The sequence below is a fragment of the Oryzias latipes genome, assembly GCF_053564925.1.
Source record: "Oryzias latipes strain Hd-rR chromosome 1 unlocalized genomic scaffold, Olatipes_Hd-rR_3.1 chr1_Y".
NCBI classification, from domain to species: Eukaryota; Metazoa; Chordata; class Actinopteri; order Beloniformes; family Adrianichthyidae; genus Oryzias; species Oryzias latipes.
This window is the reverse complement of record NW_027616335.1, coordinates 2,916,075-2,943,558: the sequence shown is the minus strand read 5'-3', so window position 1 is coordinate 2,943,558 and position 27,484 is coordinate 2,916,075. Positions and strand designations below refer to the sequence as shown.

General features: G+C 40.9%; 1 protein-coding gene across 2 annotated transcripts; it reads right to left on the bottom strand.

The window, feature by feature from the left end:
* Window positions 1-2: 2 nt before the first annotated feature.
* On the bottom strand, window positions 3-27,484 carry LOC144990271 (FRAS1-related extracellular matrix protein 2-like). Of its 2 annotated transcripts, XM_078943379.1 has the most exons (24): window positions 22,282-27,484; window positions 21,310-21,399; window positions 10,557-10,703; window positions 9,763-9,993; window positions 9,548-9,673; window positions 9,164-9,415; window positions 6,590-6,739; window positions 6,291-6,500; window positions 6,008-6,205; window positions 5,754-5,918; window positions 5,447-5,629; window positions 5,249-5,379; window positions 4,078-4,236; window positions 3,693-3,996; window positions 3,479-3,610; window positions 3,057-3,388; window positions 2,777-2,969; window positions 2,591-2,695; window positions 2,170-2,297; window positions 1,961-2,095; window positions 1,760-1,886; window positions 1,487-1,674; window positions 1,262-1,408; window positions 3-1,192 (listed from the first exon to the last, which is right to left on the bottom strand). In XM_078943379.1, the coding sequence occupies exons 1-24, from the start codon at window positions 27,308-27,310 to the stop codon at window positions 644-646; spliced, it is 9,411 nt and encodes a 3,136-aa protein (XP_078799505.1). In that variant the 5' UTR covers window positions 27,311-27,484; the 3' UTR covers window positions 3-643. The 2 variants fall into 2 exon arrangements, with proteins under 2 accessions (XP_078799505.1, XP_078799506.1); XM_078943380.1 differs by lacking the exons at window positions 21,310-21,399; window positions 22,282-27,484 and adding an exon at window positions 19,006-19,215.

Sequence of the window (27,484 nt, the reverse complement as noted above, 5' to 3'; positions counted from 1 at the left end):
GACTCATCCACAAAATAGTTTATATTTGACAATTACAGTTCTGATGTTTTTTAGCACCTAAATATCATTTGGCAACTGAACAGAGATTTTTCAAGTGTCATCAGGGTGAACTATCATCACATGCACTCTTAAATTGTCATCAAATTCCAGCTATAATAAGTTTAAATTTCCTAAAAATGAATGTAGGCTTTTCAAAATAAAAGTATCTGAAAATCCAACCTTGCCATGATCATCCAAGTATCTGTCTTTCATTTAACATTCAGTTCACTCTAATGTTCTCTTGCAACAAAAAATTAATCACATTATTTAAAAAAGTTGAAATGATTAAAAAACAGTTTTCGTCTTGGACAAGCTTGCATAGCATTTGTGAAATTGCTTCATTTACTGCATGCAATTGTAAACAGATGCAACATTTTACAACTTTCAGCTGACAAAAGAGATTTGTGCATCCCTGTGAGAACAACCATCATCAGAAAGCCATAAAAACAGTAACATTCTCTGTCTGCAGACCCCAGGCACTGACGTGTGCTCTCCAGAGGCTGCACGGGGCTCTGTTCAGTGCAACACAGGTTAGGCATCTAAAGCACACTGAAGGAGACTATAAGTCTTTAGAGGAGATGGATGTTTGAGGGGAGGTCCTCTTTTAGACCTCAGAGCTGTCTGAGCTGCTCCACATACCTGCTGGGCCACAACTGTATCCAGCGTAGGCCGAAGAAGAGGAGGTGGTATACGGGGGGAAGTGCTTTTCTTTCTCCTTCTTACGCCGCAGCAGCAGAATGACTATGGTGGCAATGAGGCAGATGAGGAGAATCATCCCCCCGATCCCCACCAGCATGGGCAGGAAGGATGTATCTGGCTGCCTGGCTGAACTCTCCAACACGGGCCGCTCCACCGGGTCACGTTTGGGGGACCATGGCTGCCGCTGGCTGATCACCATGCGGTCGCTTCGGTCCAGAGCGATGTGCTGGATGTTGGTGCCCCGGCTGTTTTCAACACCAATGTCCCTGGCCAGAGGCGGCCCAGAAAATTCAGAGGCCGCACGGCGGTGGCGAGCAGCTGTGTTGGGCCCCTCAAACGAGGAGACGCTGTGATGGAGATATTCCACGCTGCGCTTGCCAATGTTGCGGTTGGCATTTTCTCTGGAGCGAACGGTGTAGATGGCGTGGATGAACCATTCTCGACCAGCAGCAACCTGAAAAACCAGCACAACAGATTATGATCCATCCCCCCCTCTAATGTGTGGATGCACAAAATTTCTGACCTGGAAGAGTGGTGATGAGGACAGGGAAAACCCATCTGAGCCTGGCTGTCTGATCAAAGGCAGTGCTCCTGCAGTGTCCTGAGCCAACATGGCCTGGAAGGCAACATCTCCAAAGGACGAAGCTTGAGTTTCTGGTTGAGCTTTGTCCTGCCGAACAATCACCAATATTTTTGCTAAAATCCACATTTTCTTCCCTTAATATCCCCAAATCTCTTATTTTTTTACCAAAATCTTGAATCTGTAAAGTAGTGAAGGAGCATCTGCCAGGCAGCCATACTCCCAGTTTGTAGGGTTGTATTTGGGGACGTATCCATCTGCTCCAGTGCAGAGGAAGACTTTTTCAATGCTGCAGGAGAAGGAGTCACCCAGGTTCTGAACGGGGTCTACCATCACGCGACCATATATTGTGGAACCTGGACAATAAAATAAAAGAGGTAAAGAGGAAACTGCTCACCATCTCAAAAAACTTGTAACCACTAGATGGCAGTAGTGTATTACCTTCTGAGAACGCAGCATCAGTCCCTTCTCCAAAACCCATGGAGCCATCAGACAGCCAGAGCTCCTTCTTGGACAGCAGGAACATCTGAGTGTTCAGACTGAACTCTGCTGCCACTGGATCACTCACCTACAGAAAATGCATCACACACCTTATAGCAACTTTGTTTTTGGACATACTTTGATTTGAAATAGTTATCAAACCTGCTGGAAGCGAATGTCAATGTCAAAGGTAAGGGGCTCTCTTGGATGGCAGACAGGAGGGATGCTGAATTCTCCACTGGGAGATGCAATGCAGGGGACCAGTTTTACAGTGTAAGTCCCAGAGTAGTCCCGCACCTAAATGGCAGACAACCCAATCCTCAAATTGTTTAAGGTAAAGTTCCTTTGTTACCTCTTTCTTTTTGACTCACAGCAAAGTCAGAGACAAAGTTCCACTGCTGCATGGGCTGGTTGTATGAGGGCTCAGTCCGGACCAAGCTGAGTGTAAATGTGAGCCCGGGATGGTCGGCACACATCACCACAGATGACACACTGGTTCCTGAAAGGAAGGGGTCATAAACTTTTACAGCTGCTTTTCCTTCATTTTCAAGTATTTTTAGAGGCTCTGCTTGTGTCACTTTTCCAACTGTAAATGCTCTATGATCATTTTGACATTTGTTTAAATGACCTCTGGCACTTTCGCACAGGAAGACCCCTAGAGGCGGAACTCCAGAAATAGATGAATATAGGATGTGGGGTATAGAGTAATCCAATAGGCGGCTGCCTGTGTATAATGACCCCATAAGACCTGTTTATGGTATGCATGTGTGCACGCTGGCGCCGTTCTCATACCTGGATGAGACATAACAAACTGTCCCCTGAAACGGGCCTCGGTCTTGAAGTTGACTACGAGGCGGCCCTCTTCATTTATGCGCATGCTGGTGGGATACATGGCTCCTTTGAAAGCAGAACACAATTTTACAACTTCACACTGGCTTTGCTTCTGTGAGAATATTCAAGAAAAGGCTAGAAACCTACCTTGAAGCTCAGCTTCAGGTGGACTGCCAATGCCATCCTGCCACAGAATTGCTGTGTCGTATACAAAGGTGAGCTTAAGCTCTGATTGCAAGTCAAAGTGCTGCCAGCCTCCAACTGCCACAGGGGAGTGGAAGACATAGGACACAAATAAAGGAACGCGCAGAGTGACATAGGACTGGACCAAGTTCAGCACCTGAATCAGTGAGAGAAAAAACCTTTGAAGAAGCTGAAAAAGAGGTTTGTGTACTACTTGATAAAGCTAAGCAGCACTTGCACATACTTGTCCGTCGGTGCCTATCGAACCTCCGCAGTCATTCAGCAGCTCTGACATGTCGTAATAGCTGGTGAACTCCCAGAGGCAGGCCTCCAAGTTCAGGTTCCTGTAGAAGCGGAGGGAATTGGCTGAACGCATGATGGTGTTGTACTGGTATGGCGAAGTCTCGCCGATGATTTCGGGGTTCTTGGTTGCGTCTGTGATGAAGCCATGGCTGGTTTGGATCTCATTGAAGTCCAGCAGATTGGAGCAGCGGTGGTTGCCCACCCGTGTCCCATCTGGGCTCAGGGTGAGCTCAAAGTTGGAGAGAGGTCTGGTAGAGATCACTGGCAGCATTCCTGGTGAGAGAAAACAAATCTTATGGTGAAATAATGACATTCAATGAGGATGGGCAGTTGTCTAAAAGTGCCAACAAATGTGACGCCTACCATCCATGTGAGGCATGTTGACATTCAGTTTGATGAGATTGGGGAAGTCTGCGTCATCCGGGCCAGTGTAGCGGATCTTAGCGGAGAAGGGTTCTGCTCCAACAGTTCCTGGGATGCGGGGCTGGCACATACCTGTGAGCAGGTTAGATCAGCTCAACCAATTCCACTAGTACTACTACATGTGTGAGTGGTAGTTTGCTGTGCCTCGGCGCACCTTCCTCAGTGCTGATTATGACGATGGAGCTGGAGAGCTCCAGACCAGCATCTCCGTTGGTATTGAAAGCCCTTGCTGCACACTGAACTCTGGACCCAGCTTGGAAGTAGATTGAATCCAAGGTGATTGACTTGGTGTTGGTGAAGAAGGTGTTGGTGTCCACCTCCCTCATGGGGCTTGTCACTCCATCTGGTCCAGTAGGAGCGCTCACTAGCCAGCGGTACTGGGTCAAAGTGTCATTGATGTTCTCCGCAGAGCAGATAGAACCGGTTTTGTCAAAGTCGTGGTACTTTGGATTGCATGCCTGGAGGGAAAGAAAATCAAGAAATTTGTTTTAAAATGTTTAATGTCACAATTTATTGAAAAACAAAACAACTACACCCACCGTCACACACACGACTGGGTATCCATTAGGTGGGCGGGGCCTGTCTCTGCTTCTGCCTGTGTCATCATACATGAGCAGGGACACAACCTGAGGAACTGCAGGGAAGGTGACGTCTGCCACACTGTCCATCTCCTCAATGTACACAATGGCCTTATTCATCTAGGAAGAAGAGGGTAGACGTCATCTGGTCCAACATTTGCAAACTTGAACTCCCAATGCATCCTGGGATACCTTTGCTCAAGTTAATGCACAGTTTTTGAATCATTTCAAATGAGCTAATAGCATTAACCTAAGTTAACACAGTTTTATTTAATTTAACTGGATTACAGTAGGAAACAATCTATTATTGTGTTAAGGATTTATAAATATTTGACCCTGTAGGTCTCTCTCTTTTTCTTCTTTTATCATTTGTTCAAGTAAAACAATAAATAAAATGTTTAAAAAGAAAATATTTAGAAAATACTTAACCCTTCGATGCCTCAATTTATTTCCATTTATGACCAAAAAAAATTCACTTATTTTTCCTTTCAACTAGATGCTAAATTAAGGTAAATTCAAAGTTGAAGTGGTTTGATGCATATTTTCATCGAAAGGCGTCCAGGGGTTAACTCTGTTTTTGAGGCTTTTTAAAATTGAATCTTCTTTTGCAGGATTATTACCAAAGACGGTATTTCAGACTAAACAAAATTCCACGTTTAAAGTGGTGCAGGAAATAATCAACTGCTTTAGCTTTTCTTTTCCTGTTTTCCTGAAAATGTATGGTATTCATACAGACATGCGATTAGAAAAACCTTTTTTTTATTTGCTGTCCCAAATCCGTTGGAATTTCACAGTTTAATTAAGGTCTAATGAGGAGCAAAACAATACAGGAGAAGATGACTTGTCTGTGTAACGTGAGCGGTGTGTAGCTGATGAATGGTAGAATGTCACGGTTCTGTTTATAGGATGGTCTTTTTTGCTCCGCATCTCATTCCAGAGGGAAAAGCTTTTTATAAATCTGCGCTGCGGGTGTGCTGACAGCATTGCCAGCTGCTGCCGGCCTATTTTAACACAGGCTGACATGACATGACAAGCCGCGTGTTCATATGTGTAAACCTGCAGAGCTGCACTCTGCACAGACTGGACTCCAGCAGCTTTGTACTTGGGCGCACCACTTGATTTTTAAACCCACCTGTATTTCTGCCACCATGTTGTCATCGGGCTTCATGTGGACAGTGAAGGCCTCTCTCATCTCTCTCTGTCCATCATACAGGATCTCGATTTCCACAAAATGTTCCCTGTCGCCCTTCTTGAACTCCACATCTTAGACACAGACATCGTGGTGAGCATTCTGCAAAACGCGACACAAGCTCCGACTGTGTTCCCTTACCTTCTGACAGCGGGTTGTAGTCCTCTCCAGAGGTGGCAGAGCCATCTTTTGTGTGAACCCTAACCACTGATACCTTTGAGGTGTCTCCAAAACGCAGAATGGGAATCTTCACTGTTGCCAAATTACCCTTCACTATGGGTTCACGCACGCTATACTTGATCTCAGAGAACTGGATGATGGCCTCTGAAGGAGAGGACAAAAAGAAACAAATGCAATTTCTAGGATTTTTCTTTTCTTTTATGCAAATTAAAATGCTTTGGATAAATTTGCTCTCAGCCCATGCATTTCCTTCCTTTACAGTACATACTGTCTTTGTTATCTGTGACAGTGACCAGCACTTCCTTCTGCTCCCCAACCGCGGCTCCATAAGGAGACTTGCTCTTGGGATTTCCCAGCACCAAACGAAACTCCTCGTCCTCTTCGTGGATGGAGTCGTCCATCAGCCTCACCACACACAACTTCTCGGACTCACCTGAGGACGAGAAAATGGGGAGAAAACTGAACAGGTGTGAAGAGATCAGAGATAATGAGAAGCAGAAGAAGAGCTAAATAGTGTCTCACCTGGCAGAAAAGTGACAAGCGATGCATCTGTATTTGGCCTTTCCATGTAATCCATCATGACCTGAGCAGAGCCCTGCCGGGTGTAACAACGCACTGTGGATGTGAGGCTGATGTCTCCACTGCGGTACAGCATGGCTCTCACTTCCCCCTCCGACTCGTCCACCTTGTAGCTTCCTTCTTTAAACTGAACCTTTGGCACTGGCAACACAAAAATCCCATTATCCAAGGTGGTCTTCAAAATGTTTTTCTGCAAAACATTTGTTGTGCACATTATTTTTCTTACAATCCGTGACTGTATCGTTGATGGTAATGGTTGTTTTGCTTGGTTCTCCCAGCACAGCGTTCATGGGCATCCTCAAGACCAGATCAAAAATCTCAGGCCCCTCCAGCTCCGGCTGACCCAGATCATCCAGGATGGTCACTCGAAATGTCTGCATTGTCACTCCTGGGGCAAAGTCCAGGTTGCGACTTATACCAACATAGTCGAGTCCAGCTATCAAACAAAAGAGGCACAAAGTTTCTGGAGTTTACTGCTGTGAGTCTTTAACCAGGGAGTCCTTTGAACTGCTGTTTTTTTTTTACCTTCTGCAGAAACAGGATCACTTTTCCTGGAGCGGACAGTGACCGTAGCAGTCTTGGACAGGTCGGTGCCTGTCCTCCAGACCTTTACCTCCACGTAACCTGAACTCTCATCAACCGTATACTCAGTCTCCCCAAAGTATAAAGAAGGTTCTGTGGGATAAACACGGAAGTCAAAGCAAATACTATGCTACTACTGTGCACTTTCTAGATGTCTTAACATTCAACAACACAATCAAACATTAAGTAAAAAAACTTCACACATATGTGCTACTTTGCAAAGAGTTTAAACACAGGTGAGCATGTTCTGTCCAATCCTCTGCTCGGTCAAATTTTCCTCCTCACTTGTCCAACTTGACAGCTGTCTCTGATCTCCTGATCTCCACTCAAAGACTTGAGGGATAAAGCTGAAGAATGAGGCGTGGGCTCACACAGAAGGATGTGTTCATAAAGGGATGTTTCTAGTTTGAAGATGGAGAGCTTGATAAGAAGCCTGGCCAGGGGAGAGGAGGCTTGCAGAAACAGTAGAAGCAGGGGCCAATTTGAACAAGGGATAAGGGCAAGAATTCAAAAATTCATCTCTCATCACCTTCATATAAAAAGTGCTTTCATCGCTGTGAGTCCAGCTAGTGTTCGGAAAAAATCAACTGACAGATTTCCACAGCTTCTCATCCAAAGCTGAGGGCAAAGAGTGAAAAGTAAGAGCCGTAAAGATCTTCACGGATCATATCCACAACGTTTGTCGCAATCTGAAAAAATGTTATGGGTAGGAAACACAGACCAAAAAATAAATAAGTAAATTAAGAAATTCACTTACAATGAAGAATCCACCTGTCATGAAATATTATGCTTCATCTTTCACGATTTTCACTCAAACCCCCCACAATTAGATTTTTCATTAAATAACATACATTCTAAACTGTCAACATTTTATGTATCAGCTTTAAAGAACCCCAAAACATTGAGGGTGAAATTTCTAGACACTTCAACAAATTACATTGATTCCCAATGAAAGATTTTTGTAACTTTTTTATCTTTTTTGGGGGAGAATGCCAACATGGCAACTTTGAGCTCAGCAGGGGGGAGATTTGGGTAAACAGAATGACAATAGAAGGCTGATGTTGGTAGAATTCCAAACCACAGGTTTACTCAGGCAGACAGATGGTTTTAGAAAAACACAGACACACTCTGAACCAGATTTATGGCATGGCTTTACTTCCTCCAGACCCTCCAAGAAGAAGCATCGCGATCAACTGAGATGTTGCTTTTTTCTCATGTTTGAATGTGCAAGCTGGTTATTTATCTGTAAAGTTCAAATGCCCCCCAAGCTAATGCAGCAAATTCTATGTAGTGAAAGCTGCCACAGTGGCAAAGAAGATGCGAGGAGGGGGAAACAAAGCTGGATATTCCAGTCTCAGGAGTCGTATTTCCTTTTCACAAAAACTATCAAACACTGGGGACGGCGGGAAAACATGTCAGTCATGGAGACAATGGTCCCCCCTTTCTCTACCACCTGCTTTTTAGTCCCTGCAGACAAAAAGATGGCCTCTGCATCTCCCTTAGCTCACCCGAGTGTCAATGAAGATGGTGTTGGGAGGGGGATGGGCGTGTCACTATGGGTATGCGGCAAGATTTAAACTTCTTTTAACGGTTCATGTCTCAGAGTCCCCCAACACCTGTGCTTTGATGCATTTTATCTAATGCAGGCAGACAGACTGAGGACAGAGAGCAAGAACTTTGAGACCACGGACTTTGGAAGACTTTGGAATCACAGAGTCTGGAAAGTGTCTGTGAGATTCTTGATTGGAGATGTGTGTTATTACAGTAACTGCCCACATGAGTTACTTCTTGTCACTTAAGCCTAAAGCTTTATTTGCTCTGGGCATGTGACAGTAAACCTGCATTCTTGAACGTACATTTAGCCCATGATGTTCACACTGGACAAGAGGAAAGGGGCTTCTTCTTCTTCTTCTTTTTCTACTGTTTACTAGCACATGTCCAACAGCTACAGCTGGAAGAGGCTTGGTGCAAAATGTGGAAGCAATTCAAATATGGCCAATGTTGCTCCAGGCTTTTTCTTTCACAGCTCTGTTCCGATATAAGACAGACTTGCTGTCATGTAATTCTGACTGCAATTCTTAATTTCTCCTCCATGATCAATTTTCAAACGGTTGGCACTTCCGTGTGTTAAAAAGGGACATCATCAATACATCACCACCACCAAATCTGAGTCCCCCTGATTGGTCAAAGTTCAACCAGGTTTAACTTCAACGCGCGTTCGCATTGTTTATGTAGAGCCAGAAAATGGTTGTGGAAACTTGTGTGACACATGAATGCAATAGTTTTGAATGCATAAACCTGAAATGCGCATGTGCACGTTTACATAGACTTTTCCTTGGAAGTGGTCACATAAACGTACCTTAAGAGGCTCCTTGAACCCAACTTTCCACACACAAAATCTTAAACTATTTCCACAAAGCTACTTAAATATAACAAAGCACTGGAAACCTCTGTCTTCCCATCCTCATTTCTGCTGTACTCGTTCCATTCGGCGGAGAGAGAAAAAGCGCCACTCACCATCATCACTGTCTGCCAAAATGGTGACTTTGGCTGAAGGGAACTTGGCACCCAATTGGCCCCCCATTGGCATACTGAGGCTGACATTGAAGCTCTCTTCGTCCTCGTAGAGGGAGTCATCAATGATAAGGATGCGGCAGACCTTTTCATGCTCATCCTTGTCAAAGCGCAGCACAGAGGTGTGATCCTCCGGCCGGGTGATGTAGTCGGAGTACGACAGGACAGTGCTGGGTATGGTGCCAGTCGCAGTGCCTGGAGAATTGTGGAAGCAGACAGAATGATACACCATGGGCATAGAAATGGCAGGTTAAAGATGAGACAAAAAAAGTTTTTATACAAGGATGATAAACTAAATTCTATAAATGTAAAATGTGTTCCTCTCACCTTGCTGAGTGTAGCAAATGACCATCAGCTCCTGGTTGGCATCTCCTGAACGTCTCACTGGAACTAACAATTCTCCAATATCCTCTTCTATTCTAAATTCAGACTGAGGAATGAAGACAGTCGATTCTGTATCGATAAAAAAAGTAAAAATTTAGACATTTATTTAAAAAAGTAATAGCAGTTTCTTAAAGTATTTTAAAATGCCAAACTACTACCATCTCCAGGGTCCACAATCTCCACGGTTGCAGAGTCAGGATATTCTAGCACAGCCATGACTGGGTCTGACAGCTCTATTTCAAATGTCTCTGAGGTCTCAAACTCCTGGTCTGTAAAGATCTTCACCCTCCAAGTAGCTGTGGTCTGGCCTGGATTGAACTGGACCTGCTTCTGGGCTTTTCCTCTAAAGTCCTTGTCCTTCTCAGCTGTGCCATCTTTAGTTGCAATACCTGCCATAGAGGACGCAAGTGTTTGGTAAGCAAAAAGGCTTTGAATTGGGGCTAGAAATAATTGCCAAATATCTGAATCGATTCAATTTTGAGTAACAAGTTCAGTTTAATGAATCTTTTTTTCTCAATTTAGTACTAATGTAGTTTATCTATATAAAATCAGTTCCCACATTACTATTAATTATAATCACAAAGGTGAAAATTTCACAGAAAAAGTAATTTTTTCGAAAAAATGCCCCTAAAAGTAAAATCTACCCATGAATTTGATAAATTAATATTGGATCTTATGAATGAAGATTGAGTTATTCGATTTTTTTTTAAATCTGGACCTACTTAAATTTATGTATCTTAGGTTTTCAGGTGAAAAAGTTAGGGGCAGCCATCCACTGTCAAAGGTTTAATGTAATTTTATTGTTTATTATATCATTAAAAAGGCCAAAGGTTGAGAAAATGATTTCATATTAGCTGATTTGGGAAACAAATTATTAATGAAATATGCTTCTGCAATGATAATCTAATATGACTTGTCATCAAACTGTCATCACATCAATATTATTACTTACTGACAAAAGACGTTTCTCCCAAATAGCCTCTGCGTTTCAGTATCACCTCCAAGACTTTGGCATCTTCATCTACCAAGTAGTATTCCCGCTCCAGAGAGACCCAGGCCCAGTTGAGCCGGAAAGGCTGAGGTTTCAGTTTATTTCCAGCTACAGAAAGGGGGAAAAAAAAATCAAAGCTCTTTTTCTTTGTACTGTAATCTAATTTGCTTGAGTTAGGAATCAGTGAAGCCCATGATCTGCAATCTGAGGTGGGCTCAGAAACAAAAGAAGGCATTTGGAGTTTGGAAATGCAAAATCCTGATTATTTTCCTGAGGCATCCCTAAAATTAAATGCAGCCTGTGAAGCTTTTGATTCTCAGCCACTTCCAAATAAATGCTATGTCTTATTTTCAACCTTAAAATGAGGATTTGGCTTCTACACTTAAGCGAAGGAAAGACAACCCAGGATTTAAGTGAAAAAGTTGGGGCTGCATGTGTTAAAGCCGACTCCAAAGTGTGACTGGAAATGCAAAAAACCCCACCTCTCATGCTAAACGCAAGATCTTTGCCTTAGTCTGACAAATTCTACACATTCTGGGTTTATTTTACTTCATTTGCATGCTTTACAGTTTATTCAATAACTTTTTTGGATTATATTTATAAAAGTTTTCAGATAAAAAAATAAAAATCAATAAAAGATCTCTCTCACTCTAATCCCATGACTCCTGTAATCCCTTCAAGTGTCATCTCAGTTTAGATCCTTGGTTTGATACGCTCTATTTAGGGTACTTAAAATAGCAGATTCTTGATCATAATCTGAATAGTTTGACCAAAATCTGCAAACACATCCTTTGTGTTATCCTTCAGTGAGGTGAACCTGGTGACCTGTGATGTGTGATGTGTGACATGTGGCAGGCCTGGTGGATTATTTCAATCTGAATCACAGAGGTTAGAAAAAGGAGGGCTGTCTCGGTTTGAACAGCTGGTCAGCCCCAGGAATCTACAGGAACTAAGAGGAGCAAGAAACATTTATTGAGATTTTAGGGGAATGAAAAAAAAAAATCAGTCTACATGAGACTGCAAGTTATCTTTTAAAAGGACACGAGAAAAATCAAATCTTGAAAACAAGAATTTAGGCTCATATAAACAAACTCTGAGCTCAGGTTTACGTCAGTTTTGAAGAATGAGGCTGCGGTCCGTTTATGCGATGTGACAAAGGAGAATGAAAGCACACAGGAGGGTGTTGTAATTTGGAATGAAAGGAGCACACTTCCTCAAAACCACATATCAACACTAGAGTGGTCACTGTTTAGGAAAGCTGCATGCACCTTGAGGCAGAGGCAGCAGAAGCAAAAGGAGGTGGTCACAGCAGGTGCAATTTCAGAAAAAATGACAAATATATTTAAATAGGTATTCTATTATTTTGTTTGTTTTCTTCTGAAGTTAAACACAAACAATAAAACAATAAATCTACAATAATCTGATTGTTTCTGAGCCTGAGATACCCTTAAAGCTACTAAATGAACACAGCTAAGCCAAAATGACAGCATCCAGTACACTCACCTTTAGGTTTCCGCCTAATAGCAGAACACAAAACCATCACGTGAAGTAGCATGAAATAATTTCATGGGCTGCTTTACCTTGTGATTTGTAATGTGACCAAAAAGACTTTTTAAATCAAAGTTCTTATAGTTAATGATAACAATTTTCTTCTGAATTGGCCTGAAAATGCATATTTTTTTAACCACATTAAAGCAACAGACCAAAATCTGCAAACAGATTTTGGTCTGTTGCTTTTATGTGGTTAAAAAAATATGCATTTTCAGGCCAATGCAGAAGAAAATTGATTTTGGTCAAACTTTAGTTCCTGATGTGTCAAAATTGACAGTTGCTCTTCAAAAATGTGTAACTTTTCATGGTCTTTTTCTGAGCTTTCATTTGTGTGTGTTTCAAATTACAGACTACAATTTGTATCAAACTTGCATCCAACATAAAGCTAATATTATAAAGCCTACTGCATGAATAATGCTAATCAATTTGTGATGCATTCATAAAGGTTGAATAATAAACATTTTTAACTGTATATAATGCATTAAATATTGCACTTAGTAAGGCAAAGTAGTGCATGAAAGCGGCTAAAAAATTATTTAATAGTTAATTAATGCTTAATTATGCATTAACTAACATTAAGAAAAGGAGTCTTAATATAAAGTGTTACTGAAGTGTTTTGGCATTTAACTCAGTTATTTCTTTAATTCTCTTACAGCTTTAGGATAACGACATGTACATTCTGAGTGCTCTGTCTATTTAAAGAGATGTTCAAGGAGCAGTTGGCTCAAAGTAATAGGGACACCCTTGAAGGTAGAGATATGCCCTTCTCTTAAAGAGTTTGCTGGCTAAAATCCCAACCTTGGAATAATAGATAAATAAATAATAATAAATAAACACAAAGCTTTATGTGCCCTATATTTTAATTTTGATGTTACTTATGAAATATGTAATTAGCCAGCTGGATCAGTGCCCTTGGTATTTTCATTGACATTGACTGACATCCACCCATGAAAATGTAAAAAAAAAGAAAGAAAAATCTTAAGGATTTAACAGTAAATAACTCTTTGACAGAGGTTTTTCGACACATTTTCTGTACAGTACAAAGTGATCAACTGTTAAATCCAGAAGAGTCAAATGATGTTTATGCTGCCTCCTTTGGGTAGACAGTGTACAGTTTAATATTTAAATAGTAGAAAGTTATATTTGGATTGTAGATTGAGTCTTAGGCTGGCATAAGAAGTTGTTCATTCATCGATGTTGTCTTGAAGGGCATGTTGTTTCATCCATGTGAATTTGTTGAAAATTTTGTGAAATTTGTGTTGACATTATAAAGTTTTTGTAGAACATGATGAAATGAATTCTACGTGCTGGTGCAAAGTAAAAGAGAAGTTGAAATCTGGAAATCACTACCAATTTCTTGAACAGAGTGGTTGCAATGATTTTAACTTCCAGTTTGTTGCAATTTCAGTGTTCAGAATGATATTTCAAAACTAACTTCATCCGGTTTTTAAACATTTTTTGCATGAAAAGGATTTTAAGCAGATGGAGAAATCATAAAAACTGTAAAATATAAATGGTTAACTTAAAAACTGATAGCAAAGTGGTTTGTAGGTCAGAGAAATATGTGAAATGGCAATAAAGAAGAACGAAGATTTCATCAATTAATATTAGGTATTTCAAGTGATTTTGTATTTATGTTTTGATTACAGTTTTATTTTAAACCATCCAAGAATTTATGGGGAACAGACGTCATCATGGCAAAGGATAGATAGGATAACCCAAAATAATCATTCTAACAGTATATAATTTATTTAACTAACTAACAACATGAGTAATTGACAATAAAAGAGGAAGAATTGTGTTTGGGCTTTTCTTTTTTGTATTACCAACCCATTTAATTGTGTTTTTAGGCAGCTTTAGAATTTATTGCTCAGCAATACAAACACTCTTCTGTCTAAAATGTATGATGGGGAAATGGTTCTCTTTTAAAGATAAACTCTGATGAAAATAGTATTTCTAGTGCTTTTAAAACGTTCTTGTGGCATTTTTGCGAAGACGGAGGACATATATAAAGAAAATTAAGATTAAAACTGTATTTCTAAGTATTTCTTTATTCAGATTATTGTGACTCAGTAGCAGATGCAAAAATGCCCTCTGTAAAAGTATGTAGGTGTGAAGTAGAAGCAATAACGGCAAGCCTCAAGCTCCCAGCTCCGTTTCATTCCGATGCATCCACTTTTATTTAAATAGATCCATGTATGTCTTTGTTTTCCTCGTCTGAGCTGGCATCTGGCTCAAAACTATACGGCTGGATAGCTCCAATATTTCTCAGCATTTTTTTTGCATTGGTATTCTTAGGTTGGGGTTGTTAGAGGCTGTAGGTTAGTGGGAGACAGTGTAAACAGATGGATGATGGAAAGTGAGGGAAGCTTACTCCAAGTCAGCAGTTACACCACAACTCAGAGGCAAATTCCTAATGAACTACTGGCGCTCTAGAGAAACTATGTCCTAGAAAACAAAACAGGGTTTGTGTTTTTGGATAAAAATAATAATAAAAAATGGCATTATGATAATTGCAAGACCACTAGGAATCCTTTTATAATAAAATCAAAAGATGACAAGAGTGGGATTTTAAAACCTTTGGCTATACTCAACACTCTTAAACTTAAGGAATTGACTTCATTTAGGAATAACCTTAGGAAAAGAAAAACAAAACTACTACAGTTTCTTTTGGGTTGACAAATTCAGTGTTCTCTCATTCCTCTTTTGTCTCTCTCTCTCCTGCCACACAATGCATGGAGCAGAACAACAGCTGTACGCAAACCTCCTCCCCCCATGTTGCCCTTCCTCCCTGAGAAACAAACTGAGAGGGACAGGAGGCCGCAGTCTGGGTGGGCCAGGTTTACCACCATGGTGTACCTCCCATCCTGCCCCTACATTGTTCACACCAGCAGAAGTGAGGAATCTCCTTTTTTTTCCTGAGTGCTTTTGTTCTTGCTGTCAGACTGCAAGTTTTGGATCTGGCACGAGTCTCAAAGAGTCGAGAATTAACCAGGGTTTCACATAGTTACACAGAAAACAAGCTTTTAGGGGAGACTATGGATGCAAAGAAGGGTTGCTGTTTAAGCAGCCTCTGCGATATGCTTTCAGATGTGATTGATGGTCTGATTTACTACAATTTTCACGACACTCATTCTATATTGGACTCTAGCACTAAAATCCAACGCTCCTAGTAGCTGCTGGGGTCAGCTCACATTTCCATTCGCTCTCAAACTGACAGTCATCATCATTTATTGTGGGATGACAAGCTTTATAGGCTGCAAACACTTCCACAGGGCACTGTTGGCGGCAATTTCATAAATGAGCTTGACTGTGATTCATCCCTCAGATGAGCAAACACAATGTATGAGAGATGCACTTCCAGTTCAAATGTCCATAATAAATAAAGACTGGCAATGACGAAGGAATTTAAAGATTGTTCAAATACCAGTAAACATTAAAGCTGCAGATTTTTCCCTGCAGCAGCACTTTCTTCACAAGCTCGTATTTGGACAGCACTGCTGGCTCCATCTATACATAGGTGCAGAGGGATTGTGGGCCTGGCTGGAGATATCATTGGAGCGGAAGGTCAATATGAGACTTTGGCGCCCACAAGTATGACGCAAGGAAGAGCAACCTGCTAAGAATATCCTCATCAAGTGACAACCACCCGATTACCACGTTTCTTCATCAATCATTCCGTACGTATAAAAACAGGGAAGTTCCAGTAAGCCGCTCACTGTATTTTAATCTCAAGAGTTGCGGGTTTGACTTGAGAGGCTTTAATGGTGAAGTAAACAGAAAAAAAAACTAAACGTGAGACGATTCATTGACTTCCTCTATGCTCTCCAAGGAATTTACAGCAGGAGGCAAAAAGTCTGCAGAGATTCTGCAAGCAATTTGTCACGGTCTGAGAGACACTTTCTCTGTGATCATGGGTCACAGAGAAACTGTCTCACGGTCTAAGTGACACTTTCTCTGTGACTCCTGATCGCCACACTTGGCGTCAAAGTGACACATGGGGAAATATAATAGCTGTGAAAACAGTACAGAGAAATGTCATGTTTTTAAATAATGCAGTCTTGACTAAATTAGATTAAAAAAGAATGACTGAAACAGATGGATAATTCAAACTTGTGCACAATTAGTTGCTTTAACACTTTGGTAGTTCAGCAGACTTCGTTAAGACAATATCAAACTTTTCTTTGATTTGGTTCACTTTTACTCACAATTGCAAAGGTACTTATGTGGGGACAGTGTTACAGGAAACAAGTTTTGACCAGAAAGGAAAAGGAAACAGAAAAAGGAAAACTGACTCCTATGATTATTATAGTGAAGGATGATAACAATCTGGTCTGCAGCACAGTTTGTTTGCAATCACACTGTGAATCACACTGAACCGCAATAGGGTTCATTTGGAAGTGAAAAACCACTGATGTCAGTGTGAACCCTTTTTTGTTGTTTGGTTTGAAGAAAAGCCCTTTCCATTCCTGCAAAACGAGGAATTTCTAATTCTGATCTAGACCAAAGAGCCTATAGTGTTAAAAGTGCCCCTAGTCTCTGTGGAAGGTCAGTCATAGGTGCATTTGTCCATTTGCTATATCTCAGCATGTTTATGGCTGTAAATTATGGGATGGCCTCGAAGAGAGACCAGTTTCAGCAAGAAACCTCTGTCTATTTATCAGTTCTTTCAGTGTGTTCTGAGTCTCCTGTGGGGATTTCTAAACCATTCCACTAGCTCTTCGGAATGTGGAGGAATAGCAGAACTGCAGAACAGACTTTGCAGTCTGGGGCTGAAGTTTGCTCCATAGCTTTGAGGGGGACCCTTAAAGTAAATTTTCAATGCAGGGCTGCCTCACCCTGCCTGTTTCTCAGCTCTTCCTGCACTTCTTACTGTTAATCACCTGGATTAGGTTTGTTCAGTCGATCAGAATGAGTCAGTCAATCAGAAGAAAGCAGAACAGAGAAAACAGGCAAGGTAGTAGATCTAGAGGACCAGGATTGGGAAACTATTCTATAAAGGACAGTTACCTAGGTTAATTATACTAACCATTGGTTCAAAATCCACAGTTTATGGCCATAAATTAGTGTAGGAACATTAACTGACTGATTAATTACAAGCATTGTCTTTGGAGTCACTTTTAATTTGAGATGGGCCAGTACAAACCCTGCATGACTGTAGACATCACACCAATCTGCTTGATTATCTCATGTGATCATGTAGTTTTTTTATATTTAGCATTATCTATACCTTACAGTTTCATGAAACAATTCCCCTTCCCCACAATTCAGTTCAATGGTGTAAAATACGGTTGGGTTCTAAACTGAGAATTGTGGCATCCATAGTTACTTTATGACATATAAAAAAAGTAAACTTTGAAGTACTGGCAAATCAAAACCAAAGCCAAACTAAATATTTGTAGGGATTTTAAGGCTTTATGTCAACTGTAAAATAGTTTTTTTTCCGTGGAGCTATGTTACATAATGCTCTGACATAAGATACAAGTTATAAATTCAGACAAAAGTCTAAATACTTAGGGCCATTCAGAATGTTCTTTAGTTTGCACCAAAAAAACCACCACATTGAACTGAAATCAGCATTTTTTCCAGTGTGCTTCAACTCAGTGACAACTTTGGTGCACACTGCAACCCCTTTGCCACAGGGGGAGAGGACGAGAATAACTTATCCGCCCAAACATCAAAGCTCACGCTCTTGAAGCCATTCAAGCACCATAAATCAAGGCAGAAAACATGACAAAAGGAAAAAAGAGACCTGCAGAACATGATTTGTTACCACAATTTACCGAAAAAGAAAAGGGAATCCAAAGAGGGTGGAAAAGAAGGAGTTGTCGAGAAATAGTGATAACACTCCTGAAAGGGTTCTTAGGGGAGAAGATGACCTTAGAGGAGAACAGAGTGGGGTGAGGTGGAGGACTGAAGGACCTCCTCCAAGTCACGGGGGGGTCTCAACTGTGGCTCCACTAGGTAATAAATCTCCTCTTACTGTTGACATGGGTGACATGCAAGATCCCCAAACATAGATATGAAGTAGGGATGTAAAGGAGTGTCAGTCATCATGAGATGCTGCATTGTGGTATCTGAGAAAACGGTTATTGTCCACCAATTTGTTGCTAAATTATAGGAAGGCACATCTTCTCTATATGTTTGGTATCAGAGAACACCTAGGTGAGATGATTCTCCTCTCTTCCCCAGACACTCACCTTTATAGTGAAAGCCTGCAAAAATCAGGCTATCTGAGATTGGGTTAAATTTTCTGCAGAGCTAGGAGTGTTTGACCCCAGGCTTTGAAAATGAAACCCCCTTGGGCCTTTTCTCTCACAAATACACCTGTCTGCCTCGGATACCACTTCCCTTCAAGCCCTGACTCAGTCTGTGCCGCTGGAGTCTGGAGTCTCTGAGGAAGTAAATTCCTCTCCTTGACTGAGAATGATCACATAACACTTCACCCACCAGGGTCCGTCCTCCCTTTGCAGAGCTCAGCCGACACACAAAAGAGATGTCAATGAATCGAAAGGTTTCCTTTTCTTCCTGCTATGTTCATTTGAAGGCCTTGAGTGTTTGAGCAATAAAATCCAAGATTGGAACCAAACCCTTGTGTCCCGTTGAAGGCATGTTGGGTTCAGAGTAATATTTGTCAAGTGTGTAACTGCTTGTAAAAACAAGTATTTATTACTTCAGCGTCTTACTGTTTGAATGACTGCAGGGAGTTTTTGACCTGGTCACTTCCATGCAGTTTATTGCTTGTCTCAGGAATTCCCTGAAGACAGAGCGAACAGGCTAACATTTCTAGGGTCAATGCCATCATTAGTAGGGGATTTAGTGGTCTAGTAAATAAATAAATAAAATAACTTTACAATACTTTGACAGACTGACGACCTGTCCAGGGTGCCCCCTGCCTTCGCCCACAAGTGGCCGGCATCGGCTCCGGCAGCCCCGTGACCCCGACAGGGAATAAATGGAAGAAGAGGAATTAATGAATGAATGAACTTTACATTAATAGCAGCTGTTAAACTATTTAAAAAGATGACAGCTGTAATCAAGTGTCCTCTAATAATTACTGCAGCTCTAATTGAGTTCTTGAAACATTAAATGCAACATTAAGAGCAGAAGAGACTCAAGAAGCAGCTTTCCTGTAAAACTTTGGGTAGTAATTTGCAACAAAACAAACAAAAAAAAACAACTATGTACAACAAATAAGAATCCCCCCCCCCCCCCCCCCACAAATAAAAAAAAAGGTCATGCATATATGAAAGTAAAGGGGTACCAGTTATGAAATATACCAAGCTAGCTCATTGGTTCAAAAAAGCCACCAAAAAAGCCTTCAATCCTGAAATCTTGGAACAATCAATATAAAAATTACATTGTGGAATGAATCTCCACAGGTAAACAATAAAAAAAAACATCATGTGCGACAGTATAGAGCTACACAAGTTAGAGAAATAAGACTTAACATCCAGATGCCATTATTCAATTTCAAGACATCATGTGGATGAATGATAACCTTCATCATCAAGTGTGCATGCCATGTTAACTTGCACAATTCATGACACAATTCAAGCCAGAACATTATTTGAATAAAATGGCCAATCCTCATTTTCCTTTCTTTCTTTAGCTCACTTTTATTGTCATGAAAAAAAAGTAAATTTCTGCCCTGTGTAAAGTAGGACAGAGTTTATTCTGTCTTCTGGCAACCAGCCACTTTGACTGTCTGTAAGCCAGCCATCAATCAGCATGTCTGCACTGAGTCCCGCTCTGTTTCAAACTGATTGCCCACTTCCGACCTTTCACACATGACACCACCAATGCCTCAACTGTTGCTGTGCTTGTGGAGCACCTTCTTTAGATACTGATTATTTAAGTGCTGATAATCTCAATAAGTGTAATATGTTAAATATTGTGTCCATGGGTTTGGCAGTTCTTTGTGGATTTGTTTATGTAGCAGGTATGAGTGTGTGCCTGACCCTTATTTCGAAGACAGTCTGCTGCATTACATGTCTGGACAGGAATCTCTAAAAGGCTGCAAAGACCTTAAAGTCACTTCTCACATCTTTGCATCTTAGGGGTGATCTGGGGTCACATTTAAATTGAATATATTAGGTGTTTTAAACCAAATTATTGAATGAATGCTAAAAAAATATCTGGTTTCCATCAGTGTCTTTTTTATTAGATTTGACAGAAATTAATCACTGTGTTTCCAAATGAGTTAAAGCAAAGTCATGAAATTGGAGTGTCAGCTCTGTTAACTGGAAAACACTCTTTCCAAACTCAGACTTTCTAGAGTGCAAATCTGCACTGACCTGGAGTTTGTCCTTCAGCACAAACGTCCCAACTGTTTTGATTTATTAGCAGATTGTTTGACCATTAGCATGCACTGCAGAGGCATGCTACTGCATGTCCAGCATAACATTTGCACCAGGAATTACCCCAGCACTTCACACAAGTGGGTCATCGACTAGTTCATCTTGTTTTTATCTGATTGTTTTGTTTCCTAAATAAACCTTTTTTTATGTGTGTAAAATTATGAAAGTTATAAATATGGAGTTAATGTCCAGGCAAGAATATTGAAAAATAAACATATAAGTTCATTAATAAAACTGTAAAAACAAGGTGTTGTTTCAAGCCTGTGTGATTCTACCAGCTGCATTAAAGTAGCTATGAGTGAGTTAGCGAGAAAATTTTCTTTTTGAGCAAGGCTAAGTCATCTAGTGCCCATAATGATATTAAACATGTATTTTCCAGCATTTGCTCAAAAGCTTAGCTTTTAAATAGAAGAAATTCTGCAGGAAAAGTCAGGACATGGTGTACAGCAGACATACACAATATCAATGTCTTAAAAGAAAAATCCTCTTTGTTGTCAACAATAATAACATTTAAAACATTTCATGCTTTTAAGCCCACACTTAGTGTCTAGCTTTGGCTCCTTTGACTCCCTGTCCTCTAAAAGTTTCTGTTTTCTTTGATGTGAGCAGAATAGACGCTTCTATCAGGGGCAGATGAGGGCTACCCTAGGTCTTGGGAACGCAAACACATCTTAATTGACAAAACAGGGAGTTTCAGTATGAAGCAGTATACAAAACGTTTGATAGATCCTGAATAAAAATAAGTCTGGTAAACTATTTCTCAGTTTTTCTGCCTTTATAAAAAAAATAAAAAGGGTTCCTACCATTGTCTTCAACTGTGAAAAAGAAGATATCACTTGTGGCGTTGTTTCCATCCAGCAGCACATAGCAGATCTTCATTTCATTGATGTCAGCTGTTGGTGTAGCAAATAAAAATAATGAATACATTTAACCGATGGTATGAAAAAAATAACCATATTTTTTTTTAATAACGAGAAAGCTACAAAATAATTAACCAGAGTGATTGATGTTTTTCTTTACAATAATTACATTCTCTCTAAAAAAGTTTTTAAAACTTTTTTTTAAACAGCCAAGCAGCATGTGTGATGCATTGTTTTAATAAAAGTGGTATTTTACTCATTCAAACTATGCTGAGTGTAATAAAAAACACAATGGAAAAAAACCAAAATATCTAAAGAAGGCAACAACAACTCACGATGGCTGTAAAGTACAAAATGAATTGAAGGGACTATCCGTTTCGTACTATTCTCCACCACCAGCTGACTGAGGCTGAACTATTTTCTTCAACTTTCTAAAAGAGATTTAAGATTTTAAAGATTTTTCAAGAAACGATATATTTTACTTATTTGGCATAAAGCTATTTTTATTTTAAAGTCAAGGCAATTTAGCTTGTAACTTAAATGAGCTTATTTCTTGACAATTGCATATTTTGCTGTTTTTTAAGGTGACAAGATTTCATGGGTCTCCAACAAAACAAATTCTTCTCACATACTTTTGGTGTTCAACCAATCAAGCAGGTTATGCAGTAAACTGGTTTATTTCCGTTCTGAGGAAGATGGCTTTCTTGAACTATTGAACTAATATTTTGAATGATGCCTTCAAGTCATAACATGAATTATAATGGTTTACTTTTCCTTTAAACATCCTTAAAACTTTCCTGAAAATCATATAAATACCATCGTATTACTTTATGCAAGAAAGTCTAGTTGGTATCTCGACTTTTTTCGTCCTTAAGACTTATATTAAAAGAATAAATTTCATTTGTTCTATCTTACCTTGTGTGAAAGTCTTGATGCTGTTGTTGCCCAGGGCAGTGTTGATGATGAAGCCATGCAGTGGAGCCTCAGACACAGTGTACTTAAGGACCCGGTTAGGACTGTCTCGGTCTTCTGATCGAAGGACCTTACTAGTGATCAGAAAGCCAAGGTGTCCTGTTTGGAGAACTTTCAGTGAAGGAGCTGCTTTGTTGATCACAATCTGGGGTACACCGTTGTCCACTGTATTGATGTGAATGGTCATCATTTGGGGCTTGCGTGTCTCATAAACAGTATCAGGAAAGACATAAAAGTCTGTATGGGTCCCGTCTGTGACGGTGAAAGAGAAGCTGTCTTCATTGGTCTCAGTGCCGTCGTGCTTATAGCTGATAAGGTTTCTGTTCAAGTCTTGCTTGGTGAAAGTTGTGATTTGTTGGGTGTTGTTGAACAGCAGCTGGCCATGCACTGGAACCTGTGTGACTATGAAGCGCAACATTTTGTCTGGAGTGTCCCTATCATCTGCAGTCAGCTCAAATGGTGTGATGAGCTTATTTTCTCCTTCTTCTACAATAAGTTTGTGTACTGTTAAGATGGGTTTTTTATTGTCTACATCAGTGATAGATACCCTGAAAGTCCTGAAGACAGGATTGAAACCATCTGTGACTTCAAACTCAAAACTGTCCATTTTCACCTCGTCGTCTGAGGTGTGGATGTAGTAGATCTTGTTGCCAGCTAGTTGTAGCTGGGTAAAGGTTGAAATGGGAACACCTGGGTCGTCAGTACACTCCAAGTGACCTCTAACAGGTGCTCTTGTGATACTGAAGCTGAGGTACTCATCAGGACTGTTGATGTCGGAGGTACTGAGAAGGTCAGTGGTGAGAGTAACTTTTCCCCCTTCTTTTAGTGTCACACCTTTGTTGATAACATCAGGAAAAACCATGTCAATGCTTCCAATGTTGATGTAAAAGTAACGGTCAATAAGTGGATTGTTGCCATCAGTTACATCAAATTTCATCAAGTCACGAATGCCCTCCTGACCTGTGTGCACATACTGAATAACTTGTCTGTCAATTTCATCCTGCGTAAAGTTCATTCCCACTGTTATATTTCCTAACACATCACCAAATTTGCTAACGCGCTGAAGATGACCTTGCCCAGGCCCATATCGTAGTACATAGGTTAGTTCTTTGTCTTCAGAGTCCAGATCTGTTGCCTTTAAAACTCCATTATTTATGACTTTTGTTTCTCCAATCTCTACATCTAGACCATCATTTATAGTCATTCTTGGAGTCTCATCGTCAACAGGAATCACCATAATGAGAACAGTTTTTTCCACTGTGTGTTTTCCATCAGAAAGCCTGACTTCAAAACTGTCTTTTGTAGTTTCAGAATCATCATGTTCGTACACAATTTCTAAAGCGTCTTTGATCTGCTCCAGGTTGAACCTTTCCACAGGGATGGTGCCCGTGCCAAGCTGCTGAACTATCATACCATGCTTTGGTTTTTTGATGATCTCAAAGAATAGATCATCTCCAGGGATATCAGCATCAACTGCATTCAGAATTGGTGTGTCAATAATGACATTCATGCCCTCCATTACTACAAATTCCCGGATGAAAATCTCAGGCTTTTCGTCATTGGCTGGAATTATGACTATGGGGAAGAAGTGGCGCTCAGAGAAGTTAATACCATCTGAGCAGCGGAAAGTGAAACGATCCTCAATAGGTTCAACCCCTTTATGAATGCTTTGGACATAGTAGATGTGACTGAGAGAGACGTCTTTAATGGTAAAGGCAGTAATGGCGGTCCCAGCTCTTGATTTCTCAGAACCCACTGCTGGGGAGATGTTCTCCACATAACCCGATGTTGGCTGGACAATTATAGTGCAGATGATGTCATCATTGTTGGTGTCAACATCCTCAGCTTCAATATGGTCCAGAGTAATGACATTTTTCTCCCCTTCAACAACAAGAAGCTGTTTCCCAACTCTGACGATGGGTGGTATGCTGTCAACAGGAAGTATGGTTACATGGACGGTAACTCCTTGGATTTTGTTGCCACCAACAACCCACTGTTCAGACATATCTGAAAGAGTCAGGTTAAAAGAGTCATGTTGTTTGACTGGTCCAATTTCTCCGGATGTATGGACATATGCCACCATTCCATTAATGATTTCTTCCTGAGTAAATCTCTCAGCAGGAGCCCCATTAACCAAGATTTCACCCAGTCTGGGAGGTTCTTCAACAATGAAAGTAAGCATGAGATCATCAGTGTCTTCGTCTCGACCCTGAATGATATTACTTGTAATTTGTGTTGCTCCAGTCTCCAAGACATCAATGGAAGTACCAAGTACACCACCTGGGAGCATAATTGTTGGAGTTTCGTCATCGACTGGCTCAATGGTAATCCTCACAGAAATGGGTACCTCGTGGAAACCATCACTCACAGAAAGCTTGATGAAGTCACTGAGGGATTCTTCACCACTATGTATATAGGTTAGGCGGCTGTTAGCAATGTCGTCCAGAACAAAATTTTCTCCGTTTGACATGTCAATTCCTAACTGCTTTAGCTGACCATATTGAGGAATCTGGGTCACAGTGAAGATGATATTTTCATCATCTGTATCAGTGTCAGTAGCATGCAGCTCCTTCGTGGTAATAGTATATGTACTTCTTTCCATCACAGTAAATCCTGTGTTGGTGATAAGTGGAGGCTTGTTATCTACTGGCTGTAGAAAAATTGTAAATAGTCCATCTGCTGTATTACCAGCAGTGTCTTCCACAACAAATGTAAATTGAACTACTTTTGGAGTGATGCCAAGCTCCTGATCTGGAGGCTTATAAGCTATTTTGTGATGATTGACCTGGGCTTGCGTGAACTCTGATATTATAGTGTTAGGGTTCTCAGTCAGCACAATTGCACCTAAGGGAACTGGATTGTTCTCATCTGTGTCAGTTGGTTGTTTTGTGATAGTGTATTTCAAATCCCTGTCATTTGAGTCTAGATCAGTATAACACAAGAAACTCCTTCTAAAAAATGTAAGTTCATATTCTTGAACTGTCATGTGGAGGGTTGTGCCTGGAAAAAGCTCTGGGGGTAGATCGTCAATGGGTTGAATTTTAATGGTGAATGCATGTTCAACAGATTGATTTGGAGGGTCATTATCATCTTGGACACGAAACACAAACTGATCTGTTACAGTGGTGGTACTATGCGGCCCAATGTGACGATAGAAGAGTTTTCCATTAAGGATGTCCTGCTGAAACCACTCGGTGACGACCCGTTCAAACATCTCATCCGTTTCACTGAATTTCCACTGAAATGGATCCTCTGGTGGCTCTACTTGCCTAAGCACAAGCTGTCCCACAGTAGAATAGGGTGCTTCCAAAACAAACTTAATAGTAGAATCCTCTGAGTCAATATCTGTGGCACTCAAGATAAAAGGAGAAATTTGCATAATTTCATTCTTGTACAGAACCAGCCCGGTGTTTGCATTAATAATAGGTGGCTCATCATCAGTGGGAGCGATGGTTATTGGGAACAAAAATTCTACTTCATTTCTTCCATCAGTCATCCTGAAAATAATATTGTCACTGTATGTGTCGCTGCCATCATGCTGGTACACAACAATGCCGGCATCTAAATCAGTGGGTGTAAAGGACTTTCTGCGTGTACCGAGGACAGACAGATCTCCATGCTTTAAGCCATCGACAACTCTGATTCGTACATCCTGCAGGTTATCCTCATCACTAATCTGTAGATTCTGCGAGCTGGAGAGAGCTCTGGACTGTCCTTCAAACAATAACTGTCCGGTATTTTTAGTTGCAACCGGAGCCAAGGTATTCATAGGCTTCACCACAATCATAAAAGCAAACGGATCAGACACTGCACCATCAGTATCTACAATTTCGAACTCTAGCTGGAAAATCCTCTCTTCATCTGAGTCCTCTGCAGGTGGTTTGTAAGCTATTTTTAGGTCTTTGATGTCTCGCTGATAGAAAGAAGTAATGGGGAGGTTCTGATCGTCCGTGCTGATGATATAGCCATGCTGAGGGCTCCGAAAAGAAGTAATGTTGAAAATCAGATCATCTGGATCAGATTCAACATCTTCAGCAGCCAACATGTCACTTGTAATAGCTGTCATCACAAATTGATCAACTTCCATCATCATCATGGCAACAAAGCTGGCTTTGGGAGCAGTGTTTTCAGCCCCCTCCCTTATTCTAACCATCATTTGAAAATATTCTTGCATTATTGTCTTTCCATCATTATCTTGGATCTCTACCATCATTGGAACATAGTCCCTGTTTGGTGAATTGGTTTTAGCAGTGTGTTTGTAGCGAATCCCCAGCTTTACAAACTCATCACAGTCAACCATTTGGCCATCAGTTGGGTTATTCAAAAGTGCGCCATACCTGGGAAGACCTCCAGCACCAACCAGGGTGGTAATCTTACACTGTGTGACACCATCCTCAAATGAAAACTCCAAAGCTTTTTTGTCAATGGGATTGCTGTCGCCATTGAGCTTTTCAACATTGAGGGGCATATTCCTGGTGAGGATCTCGAGCTGCTGGAAAACCACCTCGACCTCCAGCATGAAAGGAATGATGACTGTGTCTGTGTGAGAGTCATACCGAAGCTGCAGCTTCACACGATCCGTGCTGGGGCTCCGAGATCCAAAATGAGTGTATTTCACTTCATTTGCTCCAAAGGAACAGGGAAACTTTTTCGGGGTCAAAATCCCAGGTTTCTGGCCAAATGGATCATTGTCCAGAACTGTGATGTGGCAGCGGTCACCAGGCTGAACTTCAGTAACAAGATCATTCACTGGGTCCAGAAACACGGATCTTCCAAAGGGTACCCTGATCCCATTATTAGCAACTATTATATGGTCTTCAAGAGGTCTAGACCTGTGGTAATGGAGCTGAGCAGGATCAAAGGATTGTGAGAAAACTGGAACAAAACAGGAGTTGAGCGATAAAGTCACAAGCAGGCATCTTAAAAGCACCCTCTTTTGACAAAGTTGGAAACTTGGCAAACAACCAGCCATGTCCACTGCTAGTTGCCTTGCAGTATGTTGCAAAAATCAGCAGCAGATGGATATTTCTGCTGCTGGCTGACAAAAAATCATTCAAAAAAAGTTTCTCTGATGACTTAGACAAAATCCTGTCCTCTGTGTGTGGGAGAGTCGTGTGTGGGGAATGCTGCTAGGCTCTGCAGGTAA